We start from the raw sequence: 26845 nt of genomic DNA on the forward strand, positions 1-26845 counted from the left end.
AATTTAGCTGCTGACTTGTACAGTAACATATTGCGTCATTTATCATTCTGTTATTTTGTCAAAATTATTATGGAAAAGTGGTAGAAAATAAATTATTAATCCACTTGTTTATTTACTGTCAATATCTTCCTACTTTCTCTTTGAATATGTTCTATCTACACTTCTGTGAAAATGTAATCATAATTTATTCTTCTATTGATTGGATACTTTACATTAGTGTTGGATGATACCATAAAAAAACGACTTGAGGTTGTATAGTACCGAATATGATTCATTCGTATCGTGGTGAATAAATTGGCCCTCGTGTGGGAATGTGAGTGTGAATGTTGTCTGTCTATCTGTGTTGGCCCTGTGATGAGGTAGCGACTTGTCCAGGGTGTACGCCGCCTTCCGCCTGAATAGATCTTAGATAGGCTCCAGCAGCCCTCCGCAACCCCAAAAGGGACAAGCGGTAGAAAATGGATGGATGGATGGATATTATCGCGGTACTATACTACTACCGGGATACCGTACAACCCTATGCTGTACATCAGGGGTGTCCAAACTTTGTCCACTGAGGGCCACAGACTGAAAAATTAAAATATAGGGGGGCCGTTTTGATAGTTTTCATTTTCAAACCATAACAAAATATATGGATTCTTTTTTTTTTTTTTTTTAACCTTTAGGACTCCCAGGGACCATAGAGGGTCTCCGTCATTAAAATGTTATAAATAAGTCAAATTATTATTTTCATTTTTTATGTAAAGCTTACAGTAAATTTCTATATCAACTCCAGGTTGATATAAAGTTTAAAAAAAAAAAAAAAGGTTTTATGCCTTTTCAGTCAAAGACAACTTTGTTTTTTATATTAAAAACTGAAATATGCAGTATTTCCCGCATTGCCCAAAACATTCAGAAAGCAATGTTTGATCTGAATTAATTAGCGCCCTAAAAAGATCAATAATGCAGGACACCATTGATTGAAATGTATTATTATTTCTGAGTAATCACAGTGAAAAAATGAATAAAATCCCTCTGAATATCTTTGGGATCCAAAAGGTCCCCCACTCATAAAGTGATACATTTTTATTATTACCGTATTTTCCGCACTATAAGGCGCACCTAAAAACCTCAAATGTTCTCAAAAGCTGACAGTGCGCCTTATAATCCGGGGCGCCTTATATATGGACCAATATTGAGCCACAATAAGCGGTAGAAATGGATGGATGGATGGTTGTCTCGCAACGCGCTTCTTCTTCTGCGCTTCTTCTTCTTCTACAGCCGCCGACCTTATTTTCCCCCGTAGAAGAAGAAGTGCGCTTCTTCTTTTACGCTTCTTCTTCTACAGCCGCCGAACTTATTTTCCCCCGTAGAAGAAGAAGCGTACGGTGCATGCTGGGGTTTATATGACTGCGGGAGGCGTGCCGTTTCTGTGTGTAAAGACCCCAAAATGGCTCCTACGACGCAGAGTTTAAACTCAAGGCGATCAGTCACACAGTGGAAGACGGGAATAGAGCAGCAGGGAGAGAATTTAACATTAACAGCAGCGACACTGACTCGTTTAATGACGACTTTGACGAGACGCCCAACTGTTTGATTCGAACACTGAAGAAGAAGAATTTGAGAGATTCGTGGATGAGGAATAACTTAACAAAGTGAGCTTTACATATTTATTTTGTGTGTTGTGTTGTGTGACATTTTTTTTAGAATTGGCAATAAGAGCAAAATAAAGAAAGACAAAAGAAACACAAACAGCCTGCATGGCAGCTTTGTGTCAACATTGCAACTTTTCCCTGTTATATTTCACCTCATTCTACTTTTTTTTTGTGTTTTTTTATTTATTTTTACAAAATCATTTCCAGAATGTGTGGCGGGCCACTAAACAATTAGCTGTGGGCCACACTTTGGACACCACTGCTGTACATAAATGCATATTGTATGCATAAATACAAATTTCTAGTCAGGCTTTTGGGGAGTTTTTTGAGTACAATTGCTACACATTTGACCCATACTTAGCCTCATGTTTGTTTCAGTAAGTGGAATAAACCCTGGGGGAATCGTCTCAATTTCATTAGGCAAATGTAAACAGAATGAAAAGGGGAGCGAGAGAACTTGGCGCAGAAGATATAAAAAAAAGGGAAACTCATTGGTTGCATTAACAGACAGGCCATTTATTCTCTCTCGTACTTCTTCGCTCCACATCGGCAGCAGACAGGCCGTTAACTAAGTCAGTGGAGCAATTAATGCGGTGTGCGCCCCAAGTAAGTAGACGCACTCGGCGGCGTGACCCGAGGATGGTTAGCAGGGGCGGCCGTGCTCTGTAAAGTCGAGTGAGCAGTGTGCACTGTGAGTTTTCATTGCCATGTTCATCGGTGATGTCATCAACATTGCCGATGTCAGGGCATGAAGTGGGTAGAACGTCCACAACTGAGCGAGGGACGCTCTAATCTGGAGTCTCGTAGTGCAATCATGTTGTGGAATTTGATTGAGGAGGTGTTTAATGAACCGATAAGGAGTATCATGTTGATTCATTGCTGCATGGATCATTAAACTCAATCCATCCATATTACAATTTGGACCTCTGAGCCTTTGGATTAATAGAGCCACAATGATTGCATGTAAAGTAGATTCAATACCTTGTTAAACATCCAGACATGCAGGTACAACAAAGGTACTCACCAAATACTTAGTTTCTTAGTAATTGGAATTTTGGTGGCCCCTAGATTTATGAACTAACATACAGTGGGGCAAAAAGTATTTAGTCAGCCACTGATTGTGCAAGTTCTCCCACTTAAAATGATGACAGAGGTCTGTAATTTTCATCATAGGTACACTTCAACTGTGAGAGACAGAATGTTAGAAAAATAATCCAGGAATTCCCATTGTAGGAATTTTAAAGAATTTATTTGTAAATTATGGTGGAAAATAAGTATTTGGTCAACCATTCAAAGCTCTCTCTGATGGAAGGAGGTTTTGGCTCAAAATCTCACGATATGTGGCCCATTCATTCTTTCCTTAACACGGATCAATCGTCCTGTCCCCTTGGCAGAAAAACAGCCCCAAAGCATGATGTTTCCACCCCCATGCTTCACAGAAGGTATGGTGTTCTTGGGATGCAACTCAGTATTCTTCTTCCTCCAAACACGACGAGTTGAGTTTATACCAAAATGGATACATGGATGATACAGAGGATTGGGAGAATGTCATGTGGTCAGATGAAACCAAAATAGAACTTTTTGGTATAAACTCAACTCGTCGTGTTTGGAGGAAGAAGACTACTGAGTTGCATCCCAAGAACACCAGACCTACTGTGAAGCATGGGGGTGGAAACATCATGCTTTGGGGCTGTTTTTCTGCTAAGGGGACAGGACGATTGATCCGTGTTGAGGAAAAAATGAATGGGGCCATGTATCGTGAGATTTTGAGCCAAAACCTCCTTCCATCAGTGAGAGCTTTGAATGGTTGACCAAATACTTATTTTCCACCATAATTTACAAATAAATTCTTTAAAATTCTTAAAATGTGAATTCCTGGAATTTTTTTTCCACATTCTGTCTCTCACAGTTGAATTGTACCTATGATGAAAATTACAGACCTCTGTCATCATTTTAAGTGGGAGAACTTGCACAATCGGTGGCTGACTAAATACTTTTTTGCCCTATTGTATTTTCCAGTGCATCTGTATTTAAGTCGCACCCACCAAATTTTAAAGGGAAAAAAAAATATTTAGAATTTATTAACCGCACCCGACCATAAGTCACAGATTTATACCGGTTCAAGAGAGAGAGATGTTGTAAATGTAAATTTACGTACCTCAATTGTTACCAAACGGACACAAAAAGGTAGAGACTTCCGATAATGGCTTTTTTGCTGATATTTGATATTCCGATATTGTCCAACTCTTAATTACCGATACCGATATATACAGTTGTGGAACTAACACATTATAATGCCTAATTTTGTTGCGATGTCTGGCTAGATCCATTAAACAATGTAAGAAGGTTTTCCAAAATAAGAGGACAACTTCAACTCCAGTTATGGAAGTGCCAACATTGCACTGCCTCATTTATTAATTAAGTCACAAGGTGCATTATTTTCTGTTGATACATTTCGGGATGTTCTTCCAAAATGTGTTTGTCATTCTTCTTTGGTGTGGGTTCACAGTGTGGCGCATATTTGTAACAGTGTTAAAGTTGTTTATACGGCCACCGTCAGTGTGACCTGTGTGGCTGTTGACCAAGTATGCCTTGCATTTACTTGTGTGTGTGAAAACCCGTAGATATTATGTGACTGGGCTGGCACGTAAAGGCAGTGCCTTTAAGGTTTATTGGCGCTCTGTACTTCTCCCTACGTCCGTGTACACATTGAGGTTTAAAAAGTCATACATTTTACTTTATGAAACCGATACCGATAATTTTCCGATGGTACATTTTAAAGCATTTATTGGCTGATAATATCGGCAGCCTGATATTATCGGACGTACTGACAAAAAAAGTCACCGTCATGGATCCACTAGCTGCAGAAGCTAGCTCTTCTATCAGCTAAGCAGACTCAATACTCCATGGTGACGTTTTGGTGAATTTACGAAAGTGAAAGAATCCAAAAATAATGCCATTGTATGTTAATAATAACACAGACATTTGTAAAAGTGTTAGCATATTACCTAGTGCTAAAGACGCTAGCTTGATTACATTACGATAGCCAGTACACATATGCACTCCTACAAACATCACACATGGGAAGTTTTTGTAAGTATAAATTGTTTTAGTTATATTGTAAAACTTGGAGTGATGAATGAAGAATCCTTTCCAGCAGAAACGCCATGGATCCGGTTCAACGCATGCAGCAGGAAATACAAACTCGTCCAACAGATGGCGTCACAGCACAAACAATAACGCACCTTTTCAGTGTCTCTGTCAATGTAATATGTAATCTCTTTTTTGAACATGAAACATCATGGCCGCGAACTAATAAAGATCCATAAATTAGCCTCACCATATTATAAGCCGCAGGGTTCAAAGCGTCGGGAAAAAAAGTAACTGCTTAAATTCCAGAAAATATGTCAGTTGGTTCTTAAACAGCGTTCGGAAATAGAAACGCAAATTTCCACAACGAAAACATGAATAATGTGTTCCAGCCTTGACAAAAGTTTTGTGTTCCGTTGGTCTCAAACACCAAAATGCAGAGACGGCAGGCCGTAGCGCAGATAAACATGACTTTGATGTCTAAAAAGCAAGTTTAAATAGTGCAACATGAAAGTGTTACTTCAGGAAAATTAGGACAAGCACTGGGGACCAATTGCACTCAAACACTTTTAATACCAGTCTAGCCGTCCAGTGGGTGCAAGAACATTGTATATTCATTAAAAATATATATGTTTTACTTTTTCTGTGCTTCTCGTGCACTCCCCTGCTGCACGTTTCCTAGTGTATTGCCTCCTGAAAGGATTAAGTACTTTTCTTCGGCCCCGTCTACATTAAGCCGGATAACTCCTTAACAAATAATTATTTAACCTAAGCCCCGTTTCAGCCGCACTCAACCATCGTTTAAGGTTCCCCTCCTTGGATAATTTTTTACACGGGTAAGTGCGCCGTGTATTTATTGAATCACCAGCTCTTAGCTTTGTGTGGATTCAGCGATTGTTTACAAACTGTTTGGAGAGGAAACGACGCCAGAAATACCACATCCCACAAATGAAGTGACATCAGAACGCTCCACAGCCAGCTTCATAACAACCGGTTTCGTAACGGAAGTAACCTCTGGAAAGATGGAGGCGAGTCATCCAGTCATGCCCGTGTTTCTCCTTCCTCTACATCACGGGTCGGCAACCTTTACCACATAAAGAACCATTTTGACCTGTTTCACAAAGTAAAGAAAACAATAGGAGCCACATAACTCTTTTGAAATTTATAATGAAATAACACTGCATACAGAGTTTTTTTTTTTTTTTTTTTTTTACTTTGTGCCACAGCAGGGGTCACCAACCTTTTTGAAACCAAGAGCTACTTCAAGGGTACTGATTAATGCAAAGGGTTACCAGTTTGATACACACTTAAATAAATTGCCACAAATAGCCAATTTGCTCAATTTACCTTTAATAAACACACACCCACATATATATATATGTATAAAAATGGGTATTTCTGTCTGTCATTCCGTCGTACGTTTTTTTTCCTTTTACGGAAGGTTTTTTGAAGAGAATAAATGATGAAAAAAATACTTAATTGAACGGTTTAAAAGAGGAGAAAACAGGAAAAAAATGAAAATTTAATTTTAAAACATAGTTTATCTTCAATTTCGACTCTTTGGAATTCAAAATTCAACAGAAAAAAAGAAGAGAAAAACTAGCTAATTCGAATCTTTTTGAAAAAATAGAAAAAATTATTTATGGAACATCATCAGTATTTTTTCCTGACTAAGATTCATTTTAGAATTTTGATGACATGTTTTAAATAGGTTAAAATCCAATCTGCACTTTGTTAGAATATATAACAAATTGGACCAAGCTATATTTCTAACAAAGACAAATCATTATTTCTTCTAAATTTTCCATAACAAAAGTTTTAAAAGAAATTCAAAAGACTTTAAAATAAGATTTAAATTTGATTCTACAGATTTTCTAGATTTGCCAGGATATTTTCTTATATTTCACAAATATTTTTCATCGAAAAGACAGAAGCTAAAATGAAGAATTAAATTAAAATGTATTTATTATTCTTTACAATAAAAACAAATACTTGAACATTGATTTAAATTGTCAGGAAAAAAGAGGAAGGAATTTAAAAGGTTAAAAGATATATGTGTTTAAAAATCCTAAAATCCTTTTTAAGCTTGTATTTTTCCTCTAAAATTGTCTTTCTGAAAGTTATAAGAAGCAAAGTAAAAAAATGTATGAATGTATTTAAACAAGTGAAGACCAAGTCTTTAAAATATTTTCTTGGATTTTCAAATTCTTCCTCAGTTTTGTCTCTCTTAGAATTAAAAATGTCGAGCAAAGCGAGACCAGCTTGCTAGTGAATAAATACAATTTAAAAAAATAGAGGCAGCTCACTGGTAAGTGCTGCTATTTGAGCTATTTTTAGAACAGGCCAGCGGGCTACTCATCTGGTCCTTACAGGCTACCTGGTGCCCGCGGGCACGGCGTTGGTGACCCTGTGCTACAGTATGTATAAACTAGGAGTCTGAGACACGCGGCCCGCACCTTAACATGACAATTTTACGTTAGTGCAGCCCGCGAGTTTTATATGAATGCCGCTTGACAGCGTCACACCTGCCACCCGTCCCAATTTTTCCGGGAGACTCCCGGATTTCAGAGTAATTATTCTTTCGAATTTACGCTGGTGTTCACCCAATGAACAATAATAAGGGCGTACAATGATGTCACTACTGCCCTCTACAGCTTGCCAGCCCAAATAATTGTTTGACGAGGCTATTGCAGACACATGTAAGAGACTGCAAGGCATCCTTATTCAACAGCAATACAGGTTACACTGAGGGTGGCCATTTAAACAACTTTAGGACTCTTACTAATATGCGCCACACTGTGAACACACACCAAACAAGAATGACAAACACATTTCAGGAGAACATCCGCACTATAACACAACATAAATACGACAGAACAAATACCCGGAATCCCATGTATCCTGACTCTTCCGGGCTCCATTATACACTCAGCTACCACCAACCCAACCCTCACCCCCCACCCCTCCGTGCATCGTTTCAGTGTGACCTGTATGGCTGTTGAACAAGTATGCCTTGCAGTTGCGTGTGCGTTCATATAGAGGTCGCATCCAAAATGTGACCGGACGGCCAGTACGCAGATAGCATGGTGAAAATCCTGGCGCGATGACATGTAGAAAGGGTGTTAGAGGCATTGTCATCACGGCACACCGTCAAAGTTGATGTCTGGGTGAAAATCAAAAAATGTTTAACTGGGAAATTTCCGATAGAGACATTAAAATTGGAAATCTACCGAACTTCTCCGGGCGGTCGGCAAGTATGCGGCTGAGCCACATCAGAGTGGTCCAAGAGCCGCATGCGGCTCCGGAGCCACGGGTTGCCGACCCCTGCTATACATGTAAAGAAGCTTGTCAAAAAAACCTGCATAAATACTTTAAAAGAAGGAAACATGTGATTGCAGCTATTTCGGATACAACACATCTCAGATGGCAACAAAGCAATGTTGAGCGACGGTTTTGGACCTGGAAGAACGGCAGTATGGTGGGATATGTTTCGTCAACGAGTGTGTTGTGCCAGAGGAACGGCAAAATAACTTTCAAATGTCCAATGAGCTGTGATTCAACTTAGCGAAAAACGTTGTCCATTTGTCGAACGGCAGAATACGAGAACCAATCTATCAATCAATCAAAGTTTACTTATATAGCCCTAAATCACAAGTGTCTCAAAGGACTGCACAAGCCACCCCCCAAGTGGATCTAGCATAATAGTGTGAGAGTCCAGTCCATAGTGGATCTAGTTAATAGTTTGAGTGCCCAGTCCATTGTGGGGCCAGCAGGAGATCATCTTGAGTGGAGACAGGTCAGCAACGCAGAGACTTCCCCAACTGATGCACAGATGAGTGGTCTACCCTGGGTCCCAACTGCTGGCACTTCATCTGTGCCCCCCTCTCCACGACGGAGAGGGGAGCAGAGCAGAAAATAAACGGCAGATCAACTGGTATACAAGGTGGGGGTCTATTTAAAGGCTAGGGTATACAAATGAGTTTTAAGATGAGTCTTAAATGCTTCTACTGAGGTAGCATCCCGAACTGTTGCCGGTAGGGCATTCCAGAGTACTGGAGCCCGAATAGAAAACGCTGTATAGCCCGCAGACTTTTTTTGGGCTCTTGAAATAATTTATAAGCCGCAGTTCTTTGAAGGCATATGCCGGGACATATGGTACAATACAATCAGCAAGATAGGATGGAGCTAGACTGTGTAGTATTTTATACGTAAGTAGTAAAACCTTAAGGTCACATCTTAAGTGCACAGGAAGCCAGTGCGGGTGAGCCAGTATAGACGTAATATGATCAAACTTTCTTGTTCTTGTCAAAAGTCTAGCAGCCGCATTTTGTACCAATGCGGGCTCTTGAGGACGAGGAAAGACTACGGATAACAGTGTATGCATTTGGACTGGAAAAGCAGACTATCAGTTTTTGTCCATAAAGAGGTTGTGGCCGTCAATTTCAGCCTCCAAAGACAGGCAGGATTACAAGAAGGGACAATGAAGGTGAAGGTAAAAGAGTAGGGAGTATCCTGACCAGGAATCTAGATCCCTAGATTTATTGTTGTAAAGTGTTCTTTATCACATTGTTTACGTTCACACGTCTATTAACGGTATGATTCATGTATGATGGCTCAGGTGTGATTCACTACAATAGTCTAACAGCTGCTAATGGTGAGGCAAGCAAGGTTTACTGTTAAAAAAAATGTGGCAATAGGCTTCTTTGAAACATAGGGTAAGGATACACTTTCAGGTCAGAGGTGACAAATGACGTAATGTATATGCAAGTCGGCCATTTTCCGCGCATGCGTACTAGGGACGGAGGGGAAGGGGTCTTAAACGATGGCATTGGGTGTGTGGACAGGGATAAGGTTAAGTGGGATATACCCTGTATAACCTTAGTCTGGTTAGTGTAGAAGCAGCCTTAGTTCTCACCACACTTACATGCTCCTTCATTTGTATTTTGGAAACACCTCCACAAACGGACATTGTGCTGACAAATGCAGAAAATGGGTTGTAAAAGTAACTGTTTAGCAAAAATGCATGCAAAATCTATCTAGACCACAACCAAGTGTTTTAAATTTAGATAAGAATCATCATAGGCTCCCTGAGAAAAACCCCACCAAGTAGCACTGAGCACTGTAGCTAACGACCACTTTATGTCATTGCGTACTGGGACAAATTAAGATTTCAGGTCTTGCAAGTTGCACTCTGTCAATACATACTAGAGATGCGCGGTTTGCGGTCTCATCCGCGGAGTCCGCGGGTAAAACGCGGGTCGGGCGGTTGACATGACGAAAAAATAAATTTTAATTAGATCCGGGCGGGTGGCGGTTGAACCATCTAGAGATATTTGATATACATGGTTCTGGGATCGGTATCCTTTGCCATTCAAAGAGACATTTAAGACCCGTGTCAAAAAGCAAAGAAGTCAATAGGAACGCTATTATTCTATTGAATGACTGCCGGCAGTCACCCAGATAATAAGTACTGGTGCGTGCTTTGAAGCAGTTGGCTTTGTCGCCTTCTACATCATGCACGATCTGCTTGTCAGTCCAGCATCATGTTGTGTGTGACTTTCGTGGCAACACGCACACGACTGCAAGGCATACTGGGTGACACAGAGTAAATTAATGGTTGTGATATAAACAATTTTAGCACTCTTAGTAATATGCGCCACGCTTTGAAGCCACACCAAATAAGAACGACAAACACATTTCGGGAGAACATCCTCACAGTAACACAACATAAACGCAACACAACAAATACCCATAATCCTTTGCATCCATGATACTTCCTGACTATTTTATAGACCCCAAACCCCACTCACCCCCCCACCCCCGTGCATTGGTAAGGTGGGCGGGGTTGGGGGCGCGGGGTGTAAAATATATTCTCGATGTGTCATGAATACGAAGGATTCTGGGTATTAGTTGTGTTGCGTTTATGTTGTGTTACTGTGAGGATGTTCTCCCGAAATGCGTTTGTCAATCTTGTATTGTGTGGCTTCACAGTGTGGCGCATATTAGTAAGTGTTAAAGTTGTTTATATCACAACCATCAGTGTGCTCTGTATCACCCAGTATGCCTTTCAATCTCATACGTGTGATTGCAGAAACTGCACACAACATGTTGCTGGACCAACAATCAGTACGTACATGTTGTTGAAGGTGTCAAAGGCAATTGTTTCACAGCATACCCATATTCTTGTCATCAGGATGAACACTACTGAATAGTCGCGAGAACATTAGCGGCTCCAATTGACTTCATTACTCTGTGAAACAGGTTTAAATAGCTCTGTGAGTGGTAAAGGTGGCCAACCTCTGGCGTACTTCAGCGGGCGGTTGGCGGGCGGGTACGGTCCTGATAAAATGTTGGGTCGGGTGGGCGGCGGGTGGATGACGATTTTGGCAATGCGGATGATATAATTGCCTATCCGCGCATCTGTAATACATACTTTTGATAGAGATGGACTCAAGGTTTTAAAATGAAATTTGAAACAAAGGTTTTTCCATAAGGACCCCTAATCTAACAAACTCTCTATTGCTCGACTATTGCTCAAGGTCTGTCACTTGTCTTCTCAACAGTGCGAGATGGGACATCCACCCAGTGCGATATTCCCAAAGACCCCCGCTACCCAGAATGTCCTGGAAAAGTGGATGTGAGTGGCTTTTTTACTTGGGGATTTTGACAATTAGGAGGGTAACTAATTTCCCGGGATAAACACTTTAGTTCATTGTTGTATTTGTTTTGTTTTTAATTAGGGATATAAAGCAATTGGAATATTTGCAACCAATATAATTGTGGGTCTTATCTGGCAGATCTTTTGTAGCGGCCTTTTTATGGTCTTTGTAATCCAAAGGATCTTGGAAGCTTTTTAATCATCTCAACCATCAGGTGAAGCCAAACAGGAGCCATCTGGTGATGGTGAAACTGTCAGTCACGCTTGCCTTATGCGCATGCAGTGAGCTTAGCTGTCATTAGCTCAAAAAATAAAAATTACAAAACAAGATCGGTTCACTCTGAAAACCGTGCTTTTTCTTCACAGACGTCCACCCACGCGTCATCTAGTATTCTGTTTACTGTATGGGAGTTTCAGGCTTTGATGTGCTTTAAATAATAAATCAATGTTTTAGCTGCACCATTTGCTAAAAGCATATTGTTGATGACATGTTGTGTCACAGCTCATTGTATCTCAAATAGAGTATTTCTTGCTCTAAAAGCATTAAATTAGATCCTAATTTGAAAAAAAAAATGTTTGCCAGTGGAAGTCATTAAAGGATTTCGAACCTAATTTGACTCCCGCTTTTAAAGGCCTACTGAAATGGGATTTTTATATTTAAACGGGGATAGCAGGTCCATTCTATGTGTCATACTTGATCATTTCGCGATATTGCCATATTTTTGCTGAAAGGATTTAGTAGAGAACATCAACGGTAAAGTTCGCAACTTTTGGTTGCTAATAAAAAAAGCCTTGCCTGTACCGGAAGTAGCAGACGATGTGCGCGTGACGTCACCGGTGTGAGGGCTCCTCACATCCTCACATTGTTTTTAATGTGAGCCACCAACAGTAAGAGCAATTCGGACCGAGAAAGTGACGATTTCCCCATTAATTTGAGCGAGGATGAAAGATTCGTGGATGAGGAAAGTTAGAGTGAAACACTAAAAAAAAAAAGAGGAAAAAAAAAAAAGAAAAGGCGACGGCTCCAAGCGGCGGCAGTGGTAGAGTTTCAGATGTAATTAGACACATTTACTAAGATAATTTTGGGAAATCCCTTATCTGCTTATTGTGTTAATAGTGTTTTAGTGAGATTATAAAGTCATACCTGAAAGTCTGATGGCTGTGGTGAACGTCAGTGTCTCTGAGAGAATCCCAGGAGCCAAAATCACAGCTGCCTTTTTGAGCTGCAGGATGAGGTCGCGTAATCCACTTAATATCACAATTTTCCCATCCAAAAACTTGCTGGTTGACGTAGGGAAACATATTCGCTTGACCGCTCTGTGTCAAAGCTTCACAACAAACAAAGAAACATTGGCTCTGTTTCGGTGCTAAAGGCAGCTGCAACCCACCGCTTTCCACCAACAGCATTCTTATTTGACGTCTCCATTATCAATTGAACAAATTGCAAAAGATTCAGCAACACAGATGTCCAAAATACTGTGTAATTGCGCAATGAAAAGAGACGACTTTTAGCCGTAAGTGGTGCTGGGCTGAAATGTCCGCTCCAACCAATAACGTCACAAACACGCGTCATCATTCCGCGACGTTTTCAACAGGAAACTCTGCAGGAAATTTAAAATTGTAATTTAGTAAACTAAAAAGGCCGTATTGGCATGTGTTGCAATGTTAATATTTCATCATTGATATATAAACTATCAGACTGCGTGGTGGGCAGTGTTAATTTTGACAGCAAAATTTGATTTAGTTTTAGTCATAGTCTTTTGAATAAAATGTAATTTAGTTTTAGTCATAATTTAGTTATTTAAATTGTTTTACTTTTAGTCTAGTTTTAGTTGACGAAATATCATAAGATTATAGTCGACGAAAACTACAGTAGATTTAGTCGACTAAAGGGTAATATGTAAACTTTCCCTTCAATTTCTGAAAGTCGAAGCAAAACAGCGGAAAAATCACCGATACAAGTCGTATTTTGATGAAAATCATGTCTCAAATTTAGTATTTTACGAGTAAGCCGTGTAATAAACGGGATAACGTCGAGTGAGTTGTATGTTGTGGAAAATGCTTACCTGTGTGTGGATTTCGGGGTGATTCGACTGTAAATGTCGCTTCAAGTTTGTTGTGTTTTTCCCCGTAATCCTCGCGCTGCATTTCTTACACTGCATCTTGTTATCTTTGACGTCAAATATGCAGCGCTTTCCCGTTTACGTAACTTCCTTACCACGTCGCTCTGATTGGTTCTCTTCCCAACTCCTCCCGCCTCTTCCTAACGAAATGAGTTCCGATTGGATCTCGTCTCTGGCAGACATTTTCGTCTCGTTTTTATTCGTTGACGAATATGTCAATACACCTCGTCATCTTCTTAGTCCACGTAAATTATTTTTTTTTTTTAGTTATCGTCTCGTTTTAGTCAGAAAAAAAAGGTTGTTGACGATAACTATGACGAAAATTTTTCGTCAACAAAATTAACACTGGTGGTGGGTAGTAGTGGGTTCCAGTAGGCCTTTAAATCTTGCTATTAATTCAGTGGTATCTTGAGTTAATGTCATGCATATGTTCCTCTAGTGGATGCGAGCACGCTGGACCTCCGACCCTTGCTACGCCTTCTATGGCGTTGATGGTTCCGACTGCTCATTCCTCATCTATTTGAGTGAAGTGGAGTGGTTCTGCCCCCCAGTGGCCTGGAGGGACCACAGCAACCAGCCGACGCAGCATGTTGACCAGGCAAAGGAACCCAAGAGACCGGTAAGTTAGAGTATAGTATATGTAATTATGTATGCATGTTGCACAGCTGTGTAGGCAAATTAAAGCATGGTTTCTTCGCCATAGCTGTGTAGAGAGTATGGTGTATTAAACCAAGGACGCCATTTTGCTCCCAATATTGTGCAATGCTGTGCCCGTAAGCATGTCATTGCAGTCGTTCTGATGTAGGGCCGGGCGGTATATCGATATACGCCATATATCGCAGGTTTGTCTCTGTGCGATATAGAAAATAACAATATCGTGATATTCGAGTATACGTTCTCACACAGTTGCTTTTAGCTACGGGCATTACACTACAGCAGGGGTGCCCATTACGTCGATCGCGAGCTACCAGTCGACCGCGGGGGGTGTGTCAGTCTATCTCGAGCCAGGCTTTTAAAAAAAAATAGACCTAAAAATTAGTGTTCATCAATCTTCACCAAGACGTCACTTAAATGACATTCACGGTACCGGAGGGTCTTGTGAGATGACGCTGGCTGCTGCAAGATCATTATTATTAAAATATGACCGAGAGGAAGGCGAGAAACACTTTTTATTTCAACAGACTCTCGCGCCGTACCTTCCGTCAAAACTCTAAAGGCCGACTGCACTTTTCCTATCTTCACAATAAAAGCCCTGCTTTATGCTGCCTGCGCTAACTAAATACAGAGTCTCGGAAAACTGGCGTGCACAAGCGATCCCTCAGAAAGCTGGCGTGCACATCACTTGTGCACGCCAGCTTTCCGAGGCTCTTATTTTGTTAGCGCAGGCAGCATGAAGCAGGGCTTTTATTGTGAAGATAGGAAATGTGCAATCGGCCTTTAGAGTTTTGATGGAAGGGACAGCGCGAAAGTCTGTTGAAATAAAAAGTGTTTCTCGCCTTCCTCTCTGTCATTTTTTCATAATAATGAACTGGCAGCAGCCACGTCATCTCACAAGACCCTCGGGTGCCGTGAATGTCAATCAAGCAAGCTACAAAATTTGCCGCCAATGTTTTTCTTGTAAAGTGTATGGAAGCTGGATGAATTAGATGCCAAAAACCAACCACTTTCATGTGGTATTGTACAGAAAGGACAACTTTTTTTCTCCTCCATTTGAAAATGTGGGCGTTATCATCATTACTGTCTGATTCCAATCAATGCAAGTCATCAGAATCAGGTAATACACCAACTTATATTCTTGTCTTCGTGAAAGAAAGACATCTATATGTGTTACACATGCTTGTATTATCATTAAACACATTCAACTTGTTTACAAAAATGTCTCTTTCATAAATAAATAAATATAAATGATATACATAAATGACGTAGATCCCCTCGAGTTGGTCAATTGAAAAGTAGCTCGCCTGCAGAAAAAGTGTGGGCACCCCTGCACTACAGGGTCTTCCCACTCCTTCTTGTGTCTCCTTCTCACAGACAGTAAACGTACCTTATTTTTAAACACGTCACATACTGTCACGTCATACGTCACATACGTATACGCCCTCGTGGAGCAGAGAGGTAGCAGACTGGGTAACGTTAGCTGTGATGCTAGCGGAGCCGTGCGAGTGGTAATACGAGAGAAAGAAGTTGCGAATCTGGTAAAAAATGAATGAATAATTAATTCCCAAGAAAAACAGCACGGGGGTTCATTGTCTGGCAGTGGTTCAGATTCAAGCGGGATTATGTCGATTAGACAACTTTAATTTGTCAAGTGTGGGGCACAAGCAATGCTACCAAAAGTAGCTCTACTGATAATATGTAGCATCATTTGAAAAGTCACCTGCTAGACAATGAAGAGTGTTTACTCCGCATATCAACATCTCCATTTGGTGCCATTCCCACACCATCAAAATGTAGAGGCAAACATTTCTCAGATCAACACCGTATGAAAAAAACAGTCAACAACAAAAGGAAATAATGTCCGCAATAAACTACCACAATGCAAAGGACATACACTATTTGATTGCCTGTTATGCAGCTTATTTTTATTTTACACTTATTGAATCATCTCCAAGTCCGAGTCCTTGGTTCTCGCCCGGAAAAGGGTGGAATGCCATCTCCGGGTTGGGGAGGAGACCCTGCCCCAAGTGGAGGAGTTCAAGTACCTAGGAGTTTTGTTCACGAGTGAGGGAAGAGTGGATCGTGAGATCCACAGGCGGATCGGTGCGGTGTCTTCAGTAATGCGGACGTTGTATCGATCCGTTGTGGTGAAGAAGGAGCAGAGCCGGAAGGCAAAGCTCTCAATTTACCGGTTGATCTACGTTCCCATCCTCACCTATGGTCATGAGATTTGGGTTATGACCGAAAGGATAAGATCACGGGTACAAGCGGCCGAAATGAGTTTCCTCCGCCGGGTGGTGGGGCTCTCCCTTAGAGATAGGGTGAGAAGCTCTGCCATCCAGGAGGAACTCAAAGTAAAGCCGCTGCTCCTTCACATTGAGAGGAGCCAGATGAGGTGGTCCGGGTATCTGGTCAGGATGCCACCCGAATGCCTCCCTAGGGAGGCCACGGGGGAAGACCCAGGACACGTTGGGAAGACTATGTCTTCCGGCTGGCCTGGGAACGCCTCGGGATCCCCCGAAAAGAGCTAGACGAAGTGGCTGGGGAGAGGGAAGTCTGGGTTTCCCTGCTTAGGCTGTTGCCCCCGCGACCCGACCTCGGATAAGCGGAAGAAGATGGATGGATGGAAATATCTTGTGTGACATCATGCACAAAAGTGCACTTTATTGGTTTTAAAGTATTGTAGTGGCGTTGTGTATAAAAAGTGCACTTTAATTTAGTGTTGTTTTGATATGTCATCTTAGTGACATCATGCACAAAAGTGCACTAGTAGATTGTTTTCTAATGTTTGCGCCACTGTTTAAAAACTGTTTAATAAATACAGTTTTGGTCAATTGACTTAGTTGTGATTTCCTTCTCTGCATTAAAGTTTAAAATGAGTCTACAAACCCTGTTTCCATATGAGTTGGGAAATTGTTAGATGTAAATATAAACGGAATACTATGATTCGCAAATCCTTTTCAACCCATAATCAGTTGAATGCACTACAAAGACAACATATTTGATGTTCAAACTCATAAACTTTATTTATTTTTGCAAATAATAATTAACTTAGAATTTCATGGCTGCAACACGTGCAAAAGTAGTTGGGTAAGGGCATGTTCACTACTGTGTAACATCACATTTTCTTTTAACAACACTTTATAAATGTTTGGGAACTGAGGAAACTATTTGTTGAAGCTTTGAAAGTGGAATTCTTTCCCATTTTTCTTTTATGTAGAGCTTCAGTCGTTCAACAGTCCGGGGTCTCCGCTGTCGTATTTTATGCTTCATAATGCACCAAACATTTTCAATGGGAGACATGTCTGGACTGCAGACGGGCCAGGAAAGTACCCGCACTCTTTTTTTACAGAGCCACGCTGAAGGTGGCTTGGCATTGTCTTGCTGAAATAAGCAGGGGCGTCCATGAAAAAGACGGCGCTTAAATGGCAGCATATGTTGTTCCAAAACCTGTATGTACCTTTCAGCATTAATGGTGCCTTCACAGATGTGTAAATTACCCATGCCTTGGGCACTAATGCACCCCCATACCATTACAGATGCTGGCTTTTGAACTTTGGTCCGGATGACACAATGTCGAATATTTCCAAAAACAATTTGAAATGTGGACTCGTCAGAACACTTTTCCACTTTGCATCAGTCCATCGTAGATGATCTCGGGCCCAGAGAAGCCGGTGGCGTTTCTGGATGTGTTCCTGAGCCCATGTGGTGATATCCTTTAGAGATTGATGTCAGTTTTTGATACAGTGGCGTCTGAGGGATCGAAGGTCACGGTCGTTCAATGTTGGTTTCCGGCCATGCCGCTTACGTGGAGTGATTTCTCCAGATTCTCTGAACCTTTTGATGATATTATGGACTGTAGATGTTGAAATCCTTACATTTCTTGCAATTGCACTTTGAGAAACGTTGTTCTTAAACTGTTTGTATATTTGCTCACGTAGTTGTGGACAAAGGGGTGTACCTCGCCCCATCCTTTCTTGTGAAAGACTGAGCATTTTTTGGGGAGCTGTTTTTATACCCAATCATGGCACCCACCTGTTTCCAATTAGCCTGCACACCTGTGGGATGGTCCAAATAAGTGTTTGATGAGCATTCCTCAACTTCATCAGTATTTATTGCCACCTTTTTCAACTTCTTTGTCACATGTTACTGGCATTAAATTCTAAAGTTAGACACTTCACCCTTGCTCCTGATGGGTGCCGGTTGGCGCCTTGCATGGCTGCTCCCTCCATCAGTGTGTGAATGTGTGTGTGAATGGGTAAATGTGGAAGTATTGTCAAAGCGCTTTGAGTACCTTGAAGGTAGAAAAGCGCTATACAGGTACAACCCATTTATCATTTATTTATTTATAATGATTAGTTGCAAAAAACATATACTTATCAGTTTGAACACCAAATATCTTGTCTTTGTAGCATATTTAACTGAATATGGGTTGAAAATGATTTGCAAATCATTGTATTCCGTTTATATTTACATCCAACACAATTTCCCTACTCATATGGAAACAGGGTGTGTATTTCCACTGTTGTAGTTTATAATTGTGTGACACTTGCGACATATTGTTGTATTTTTTTCCACGACACGCTTACCACGAGGGTCATACTTAACCCAAAAACCAAAGTAGTTCCACACGCTGAACGACGGTGGTGAACGATCTTCGATTTCAGGTACATTTGAGGCATGAGCCATGTTGCAATGAGTTATAGATGCTCTGTCTCAGCAGCTTGTTTTAGTCTGAATGAATGTGGGTGGTGGCGCTCGAGCGCAAATCCACTGGTCTTTCAGCACAGAGCGTATCGTCAGAAGTTGATAAACCAAACCGAGACCATTGTATTGAATGGTTTAATACGGATATGTTTATTGTTGCACCCCTAGTATTAAAAAAAAATATCAGTGTCTGTGTATTTAAAAGTTACTTGGCTGACTCACAGATGAATGTATAACTTATAATAAAATTGGGATTCTAATGAAGTTTGTTCTCACAGTCCCGAGAAGAACCATCCCTCGGCGGGGAGCAGCGTTTAAGCTCCCACCTGCTAAAACTTTCCTTGGCAAAATTAGATAACCCCCCAAAACTGAAATCAACCTCTGTGTTCACAAACCACTCGAGTAGAGAGAACACTGTCACTAGCGCAGCTCCTTTCAGTTCTCCATTCCGCATGTGCAGCTTATAGTCCAGTAGTCAAAAATCTTGTCTTTTCAATCGTGAAAATAGGTGTTCGGGGGATTCAAGTAAATGGGTTCTTTGTCAGTCCGTCGGCTTTGTTTTCCCCCAAGCAGCACACAACACGGCATGTTCCATCCATCCATTTTCTACCGCTTATTCCCTTTCGGGGTCGCGGGGGGCGCTGGCGCCTATCTCAGCTACAATCGGGCGGAAGGCGGGGTACACCCTGGACAAGTCGCCACCTCATCGCAGGGCCAACACAGATAGACAGACAACATTCACACTCACATTCACACACTAGGGCCAATTTTTAGTGTTGCCAATCAACCTATCCCCAGGTGCATGTCTTTGGAAGTGGGAGGAAGCCGGCATGTTTACAAAGCAAAAAACTCTTCAAATAAAAGGCATGTCTAGTAAGGAAGTGCAGCACAGCATAGGGCCAACGTCTAAGTTGGTAGCAATCATGGCGCGCTAAGGTCACATAAGTGCCTTTTGACTATGGGTGTAACGGCACAGAAAAATTTTGGCTCGGTACGTACCTCGGTTTAGAGGTCACGGTTCGGTTAATTTTCGGTACAGTACGAAAACAACAAAATATAAATTTTTTGGTTATTTATTTACCTAATTTGTAAACATTGGCTTTATCCTTTTAACATTGGGAACACTAATTATTCTGCCCACATTAATCCACATTAAACTGGCTCGAGTTGTTGCTTTGATTAAATAAAAAGAAAAAAACTTTCCTCTACATATAAAAAGTGTAACATTAAAGAGTTTCAAGTCAACTCATCATGCTTAATTTATAACAGCATTTGGGAAGCCTGTAGTTGACTATTTTTGTCAACATGTGATAGCAGGGACCCTGCCATTCAAAACAAGGCTGCTACATTACTAATGATTAGCTGAAAAAATAGTACAATAGCAATAGGAGAGACTATTCATCCCTGGACACCATGGACTTCATGTTAGTTCATGTGAAATAACAGATCGGGCTTTTGTTCCCCCGAACACACGCACACACACACACACACACACACATACAAACACACACAGCAAAATGAGCTAACGTTACGCTAAAAGCTAAGTAGCCTTCACCTCAAGCCAGAACTGCGAGCGAGCTGAGCTGCAGTTTAAGTTTCTAGAAGGTCAACGGGCTCATAGTGATGCCAGTAGTAGTTGTGACTGGAAAGTGTTTTTTATAATTTGGGGAGAGTACGATATCCGCTGCTAAACACATATCTGCTCGACGCTGAAGCATTGACAACATGCGTTCTGAATACGCACTGCTGATTGGCTGTTGCATCGCTCTGAATACGCACTGCTGATTGGCTTTGTATGTAACCAATCAGATGGTTGTGTGGGCGGGACAAGGCTTGGTGCTCAGACAGAGGCAGAAAGCAGAGCAGCTTGTTAAGACTTTAGTTTACAAACTCGTTCGATACACCTCCGAACCGAACCGAAACCCCCGTACCGAAACGGTTCAATACAAATACACGTACCGTTACACTCCTACTTTTGATCAATCAGTGAGGAGATCACCTGAAACTAGGTTGGCAAAACTCTTTATACACGGCTCTGTCTTTGTTGGGCTGCGAGCGCCCCCTACCGGGCTGCCAACAAAATGTTTCTCAGCTGTGGGCCGTACTCGTTTGTAAATACACTTTTTCACCACTTGTGGCAGTAATGACATTAGGAAAACAATCACAATAAGTCTGGAGCTAAACTCATACAGAAATTTCTTAAGCGCCAAACATAAGACAAAAGTCCTCAGGCTGTATTTTCATTTACACTTATATTTTATTTGCAGTTTAATATAGGAAATATCGTGTAGCATGGTATTATTTTTTTAGCAGTGCATAATTATAGATGTACATTTATGTTTACTGTATTTCCTTGAATTGCCGCAGGGCATATAGTAAGCGCCTGCCTTGAATTACTGCCTGGTCAAACTCGCTTCCCAAAATAATTAGCGCATGCTTAGTATTACCGCCGGGTCAAACTCGTGATGTCACGAGTGACACTTCCCCTGTCATAATTTTCAAAATGGAGGAGGCTGATTTCAATACCGGTAATTTGAAATCGCATAAAGGGAAGAAGATTAAGAGCTATTCAGTAGGATTTAAGGTCCAAGCTTACATCACTCTCAAATTTTTAGTGCATACCTTTGGTAAGTGCCGGAGTGAGAAGAGGTTTTAGAATAATTAGCGGCATGCTTACTTTTACCACATGCCTTTGGTAAGCGCAGGAGTGAGAAGAGGTTTTAGATTAATTAGCGCCCCAGCGGAAATTCAAAGAAATACGGTAATCTGTTTTTCAGTTTTATGAGAAGGGTGGCATCAGGTCAATGCATACGCTGGTGGAAAGATGAGTGACTGAGTGACGGAATGAGTCCGCATTGCTGCGGTAGTTATGACCCCCAAGATGGAGAGACAGGTAGAAAAAAGTATTTCTTAAAAATACCCAAATGTAGTGCAGCAGGAAAGTGCTGAAAAAGCATAGGGAAGGCTATGCAGGTCCAAAGCAAACACTGTAATTGCCAAGCAAAACATGACAAATAAAAAACGTTGACCATTAACAACAATCCAGACCTGACTGAAAAAAGGGAGGCTGGCATATAAAGAAGCCTGATTGGCAACCCAGAACTGGTGTGGCCAGATTGCCAATAAGCGACCGGTGAGGGAGACAGTGCTCAGGCCAGAGGAGTGGTGCAGCCAAATAGGAAGTTGAACCACACTAAGAGTGCTGGAAAGGAATTAAACCGATAAATAAGGAAATACAAAAATAAATCAGGATACGTAACAGGTCATAACAGTACCGAGTGTGCTGGTTGGCAAAATCCTCTTCAAAAAACACAGCCAGAAGTCTTTAGATAATACTGTTATAGGTTTAAGTGAATAAATTAAGTTAAAATTAAAGTACCCATGATTGTCACACACACAATAGGTGTGGCGAAATTATTCTCTGCATTTGACCCATCACCCTTGATCACCAGGTTAGGGGAGCAGTGAGCAGCAGCAGTGGGCGCGCCCGGGGATTATTTTTGGTGATTTAACCCCCAATTCCAATGACGTGCATAATTTAGCTTATGCAAGCATGTCATTTACAGCAATTTAGTTGCGATAAATCAAATTTCAAGTTTAAATAATGTAATGAAAAAAAAAGACATTCATAATTTGACTGTAATAATCAAAGTAAAACAATGTTGAAGAAGTGGAGCACATTTTAAAACACTCTCTTACCAGTCCTGTTTAGAGCAATTTTTTTTTCCGGGGTGCTGGTCTGTGTAATGCAAATGAAACTTAAAACTCTCTCTGCTGCAGTAGCAGTAAGACAAGATGTTTGGAACTTTTAAAGTGGGTGAGAAAGGATTGGAGCCCCACCCAATTTACAGTGGTTAATGAAATAATCCACTTTGCTGGATGTTGCTCAAATGTGATGTATCCAAAAACACTGCAGCTAAATGATAAATGGGTTGTACTTGTATAGCGCTTTTCTACCTTCAAGGTACTCAAAGCACTTTGACACTACTTCCACATTTACCCATTCACACACACATTCACACACTGATGGAGGGAGCTGCCATGCAAGGCGCTAACCAGCACCCATCAGGAGCAAGGGTGAAGTGTCTTGGTCAGGACTCTACTTAATTTGTGGTTTGGACATAGGGATATTCATATTCATATTAGAACTGATGCGATACCAGTTCCCGGTTACAGGGGTACTTTTGTGTGTGTATACGTGGTGATAAATGATAAATCGTTTCACAATAAAATCTGTGCATGAAAATTACTTTAGCACTGAGCTAATATCGATAACTGCGCTGCCAATATTTTACTTTTTCTATACGTCTGAGTTGTATTTGCCCAAGTTATCGATTGGCATAAAGTTAAAAGTGCCAGTCTTGTCTATTGTTCAGTCCTTCAAAGTGTTTGCCTGCAAGTATTGTACTTATTACACACAGGCTGCTGTTTTATTGCAACACGCATCTTAGTTGTACAGTGGGACCTATATTTATGATTTTAAAAGTCCATATTTTATAAAGGTTTGTATACTTTGAATACAATATAAAGAACCATACACTACAGTACTGAATATCAAACTGTCATGTTTTGTGATCATGTTTTGTTTAGTTATGTTCTGTTTGGTTTAAAACTCAATTAGTTCCTTGTTTTTACGCATCATTTATTGCAGGGGTCGGCAACCCAAAATGTTGAAAGAGCCATATTGGACCAAAAATACAAAAACAAATCCGTCTGGAGCCGCAAAAAATGAAAAGCCATATTACATACAGATAGTGTGTCATGAGATATAAATTTAATTATGAGGACTTAAAGGAAACTAAAAGAGCTCAAATACGGCGTGGCGCAGTGGGATAGTGGCCGTGCGCAACCTGAGGGTCCCTGGTTCAAATCCCACCTAGTACCAACCTCGTCATGTCTGTTGTGTCCTGAGCAAGACACTTCACCCTTGCTCCTGATGGGTGCTGGTTGGCGCCTTGCATGGCAGCTCCCTCCATCAGTGTGTGAATGTGTGTGTGAATGTGGAAGTAGTGTCAAAGCGCTTTGAGTACCTTGAAGGTAGAAAAGCGCTATACAAGTACAACCCATTTATTTATTTATCATTTAAATATAGCTGCGAATGAGGCACAATGATGGAATATAAACATACAGCTAGCCTAAATAGCATGTTAGCATCGATTAGCTTACAGCCATGCAGTGACCAAATATGTCTGATTAGCACACTTCACATACTGTAAGTCAATAACATCAACAAAACTCACCTTTGTGCATACAAGTTTGGTGGACAAAATGAGACGGAAAAAGAAGTGGCATAAATCACATCTTAAAAAGTCAGAGAAAGTTATACATGTAAATTGTAACCAAACTAGGGTGAGTTCAAGGACCGGCCAAATTAGTAGGACAAAAGGGGGCTCAGTGAAGCATGTTTAATATAAACAGTGTGCTTTATAGCAATTAGGGAGGTTTGTGTCATGTTTGTCCTCCTACAGAAACCAAATTAAAAGAAGAATATGTTTTTTTCCTTCATCATTTCCATTTTTCATATATTTTTGAAATAGTTCCAGAGAGCCACTAGGGCGGCGCTAAAGAGCCGCATGCGGCTCCAGAGCTGCGGGTTGCCCACCCCTGATTTATTGTTTTGTCACCATGTCGACCTAATAGTATCACCTGCCTTATTCATGTGACTCACGCACCTGCTTCAATCATGTCACTATTATTTAAGCCTGGTTTTTCAGTTGGTGGTCCTAGCGTCATCACTCTGCTTCATGCCATGTTTACTGTCTCATGCTTAGTTCAGGCTGCTTGTTTCATGCAATTCCAAAATTCATGCTGTTCTGCTCACGTCACGTCAGTGTTTTCCTTTCATGTCCATAGTTTACGTCAAAGTGCTAGTTTTGTTTCCAGTGTTAAATATTGTGCCTTCGCTGCGAGCGCCTTTTGTTTGTACACTTTTTATAGTAAGAATTAAAGGCCTACTGAAACCCACTACTACCCACCACGCAGTCTGATAGTCTATACATCAATGATGAAATATTAACATTGCAACACATGCCAATACGGCCTTTTTAGTTGACTAAATTGCAATTTTAAATTTCCCGCGAAGCGTCCTGTTGAAAACGTCGCGGTATGATGACGTGTGCGTTTGACGTCACCGGTTCTAGCGGACATTTTTTTCCAGCCCGATCCAAGCTGTAAGTAGTCTGCTTTAATCGCATAATTACACAGTATTCTGGACATATGTGTTGCTGAATCTTTTGCAATTTCTTCAATTAATAATGGAGAAGTCAAGGTAGAAAAATGGAGGTGGGAAGCTTTTAGCCTTTAGCCACACAAACACAGCCGGCCGGTTTCCTTGTTTAAAATTCCCAAAGGTGAAGCTTTACTATGGAACAGAGCGGTCAAGCAAACATGGATCCTGACCACATATCAACCGGCAGATTTCGGTGAGAAAATTGTGGTAATAAGTCGGCTCTTACCGTAGTTATGAGCGGAGCTTGCGTCCTCCTGCAGCTGCGGACTATTACCTCCTCCCACCGGAGACACTGGCGGTCACCACACCCGTGGTCACACCCCTCTGACTTTCAGGTACCATATAATCTCACTAAAACACTAGTAACACAATAGGCAGATAAGGGATTTTCAAGAATTATCGTCTAATAACATCTGAATCGCTCTCACTGCCCTGGCCTTTTTTTTTTTTTTTTTTTTTTTTTACATTTTTTTTTCTCTAGTCCTTCACTCTCACTCTCCTCATCCACTAATCTTTCATCCTCGCTCAAATTAATGGGGAAATTGTCGCTTTCTCGGTCCGAATCGCTCTAGATGCTGGTGGCCATGATTGTAAACAATGTGAGGATGTGAGGAGCTCTACAACCAGTGACGTCACGCGCACATCGTCTGCTACTTCCGGTAAATGCAAGGCTTTTTTATCAGCAACCGAAAGTTGCTAACTTTATCATCGATGTTCTCTACTAAATCCTTTCAGCAAAAATATGGCAATATCATGAAATGATCAAGTATGACACATATCCCCGTTTAAATAAGAAAATCTCATTTCAGTAGGCCTTTAAATCATGTATTTATTTTCAGGCCAGTTCTTTTGCATCTCGGGAAAACAATCCACGCAGGAAACTGCATCATAGTCCACACCCTGACACAAACAAACATAACAAGGGCGTAATAGATCAACATTCTATTTAATAAACATATTTAATAACCCAACCAACAGAAGTTGGTAAATATGCCTCACAATACAAAAGTCCAGGGTTCAATTCTGGGCTTGGGATCTTTCTGTGTGGAGTTTGTATGTTCTCTCCGTGACTACGTGGGTTCCCTCTGGGAGCTCCGGCTTCCTCCCACTTCCAAAGACATGCACCCGGGGATAGGTTGATTGGCAACACTAAATGGTGTGAATGTGAGTGAGAATGTCTGTCTATCTGTGTTGGCCCTGCAATGAGGTGGCGACTTGTCCAGGGTGTACCCCGCCTTCTGCCCGTATGCAGCTGAGATAGACTCCAGCATCCCTGCAATCCCATAAGGGACAAGCGGTAGAAAATGGATGGATGGAATAACAAAGCCAAAACAACAACAACTAGCTAAACTGTCCTCATATGTGGCCACCCTGGTGACATGCACACATACTGTCACTAGCCCTGTGGTGCACTCAGTTTGAAATCACTACTCTTTAACTTTAACACAGAGGTCGTTAAAATGATTAGGAATAAAAAAATTTAATCCACTTCATCTTGTCGGTTGATCTTCTTGGCATTCATTAAAAAAGGAGGCAGAGAGAGGAGGCACTGTCGACAACGCTGTGAATACTGCCTGAATCTTTCAAACCACACATTGTATGGCCATTGCTTTTTTCGGACTCATTTTGAGCTAGGAAAAGGAAAAATTGCTGTAAAAGATTAAAAAAAACCCACTTAAAGAACACAAAGTAACACTTAACACAGTAGATAACGACAGCACTATTGTGATGACTGAATTAGCAATGG

General features: G+C 41.0%; 1 protein-coding gene across 3 annotated transcripts in view; it reads left to right on the plus strand.

Annotated features, from left to right (window-relative positions):
• The window catches only part of LOC133559511 (alpha-1,6-mannosylglycoprotein 6-beta-N-acetylglucosaminyltransferase B-like), a 373716-nt gene that overhangs the window by 183805 nt on the left and 163066 nt on the right, over positions 1-26845 (plus strand). For all 3 annotated transcript variants that reach the window (XM_061911345.1, XM_061911354.1, XM_061911358.1), the window contains 2 exons: positions 11288-11361; positions 13945-14124. In XM_061911345.1, coding sequence (XP_061767329.1) covers positions 11288-11361; positions 13945-14124 — 254 coding nt within the window. The remainder of the gene's footprint in view (positions 1-11287; positions 11362-13944; positions 14125-26845) is intronic.

Source organism: Nerophis ophidion, linkage group LG01 (assembly GCF_033978795.1).
Source record: "Nerophis ophidion isolate RoL-2023_Sa linkage group LG01, RoL_Noph_v1.0, whole genome shotgun sequence".
Lineage (NCBI taxonomy): Eukaryota > Metazoa > Chordata > Actinopteri > Syngnathiformes > Syngnathidae > Nerophis > Nerophis ophidion.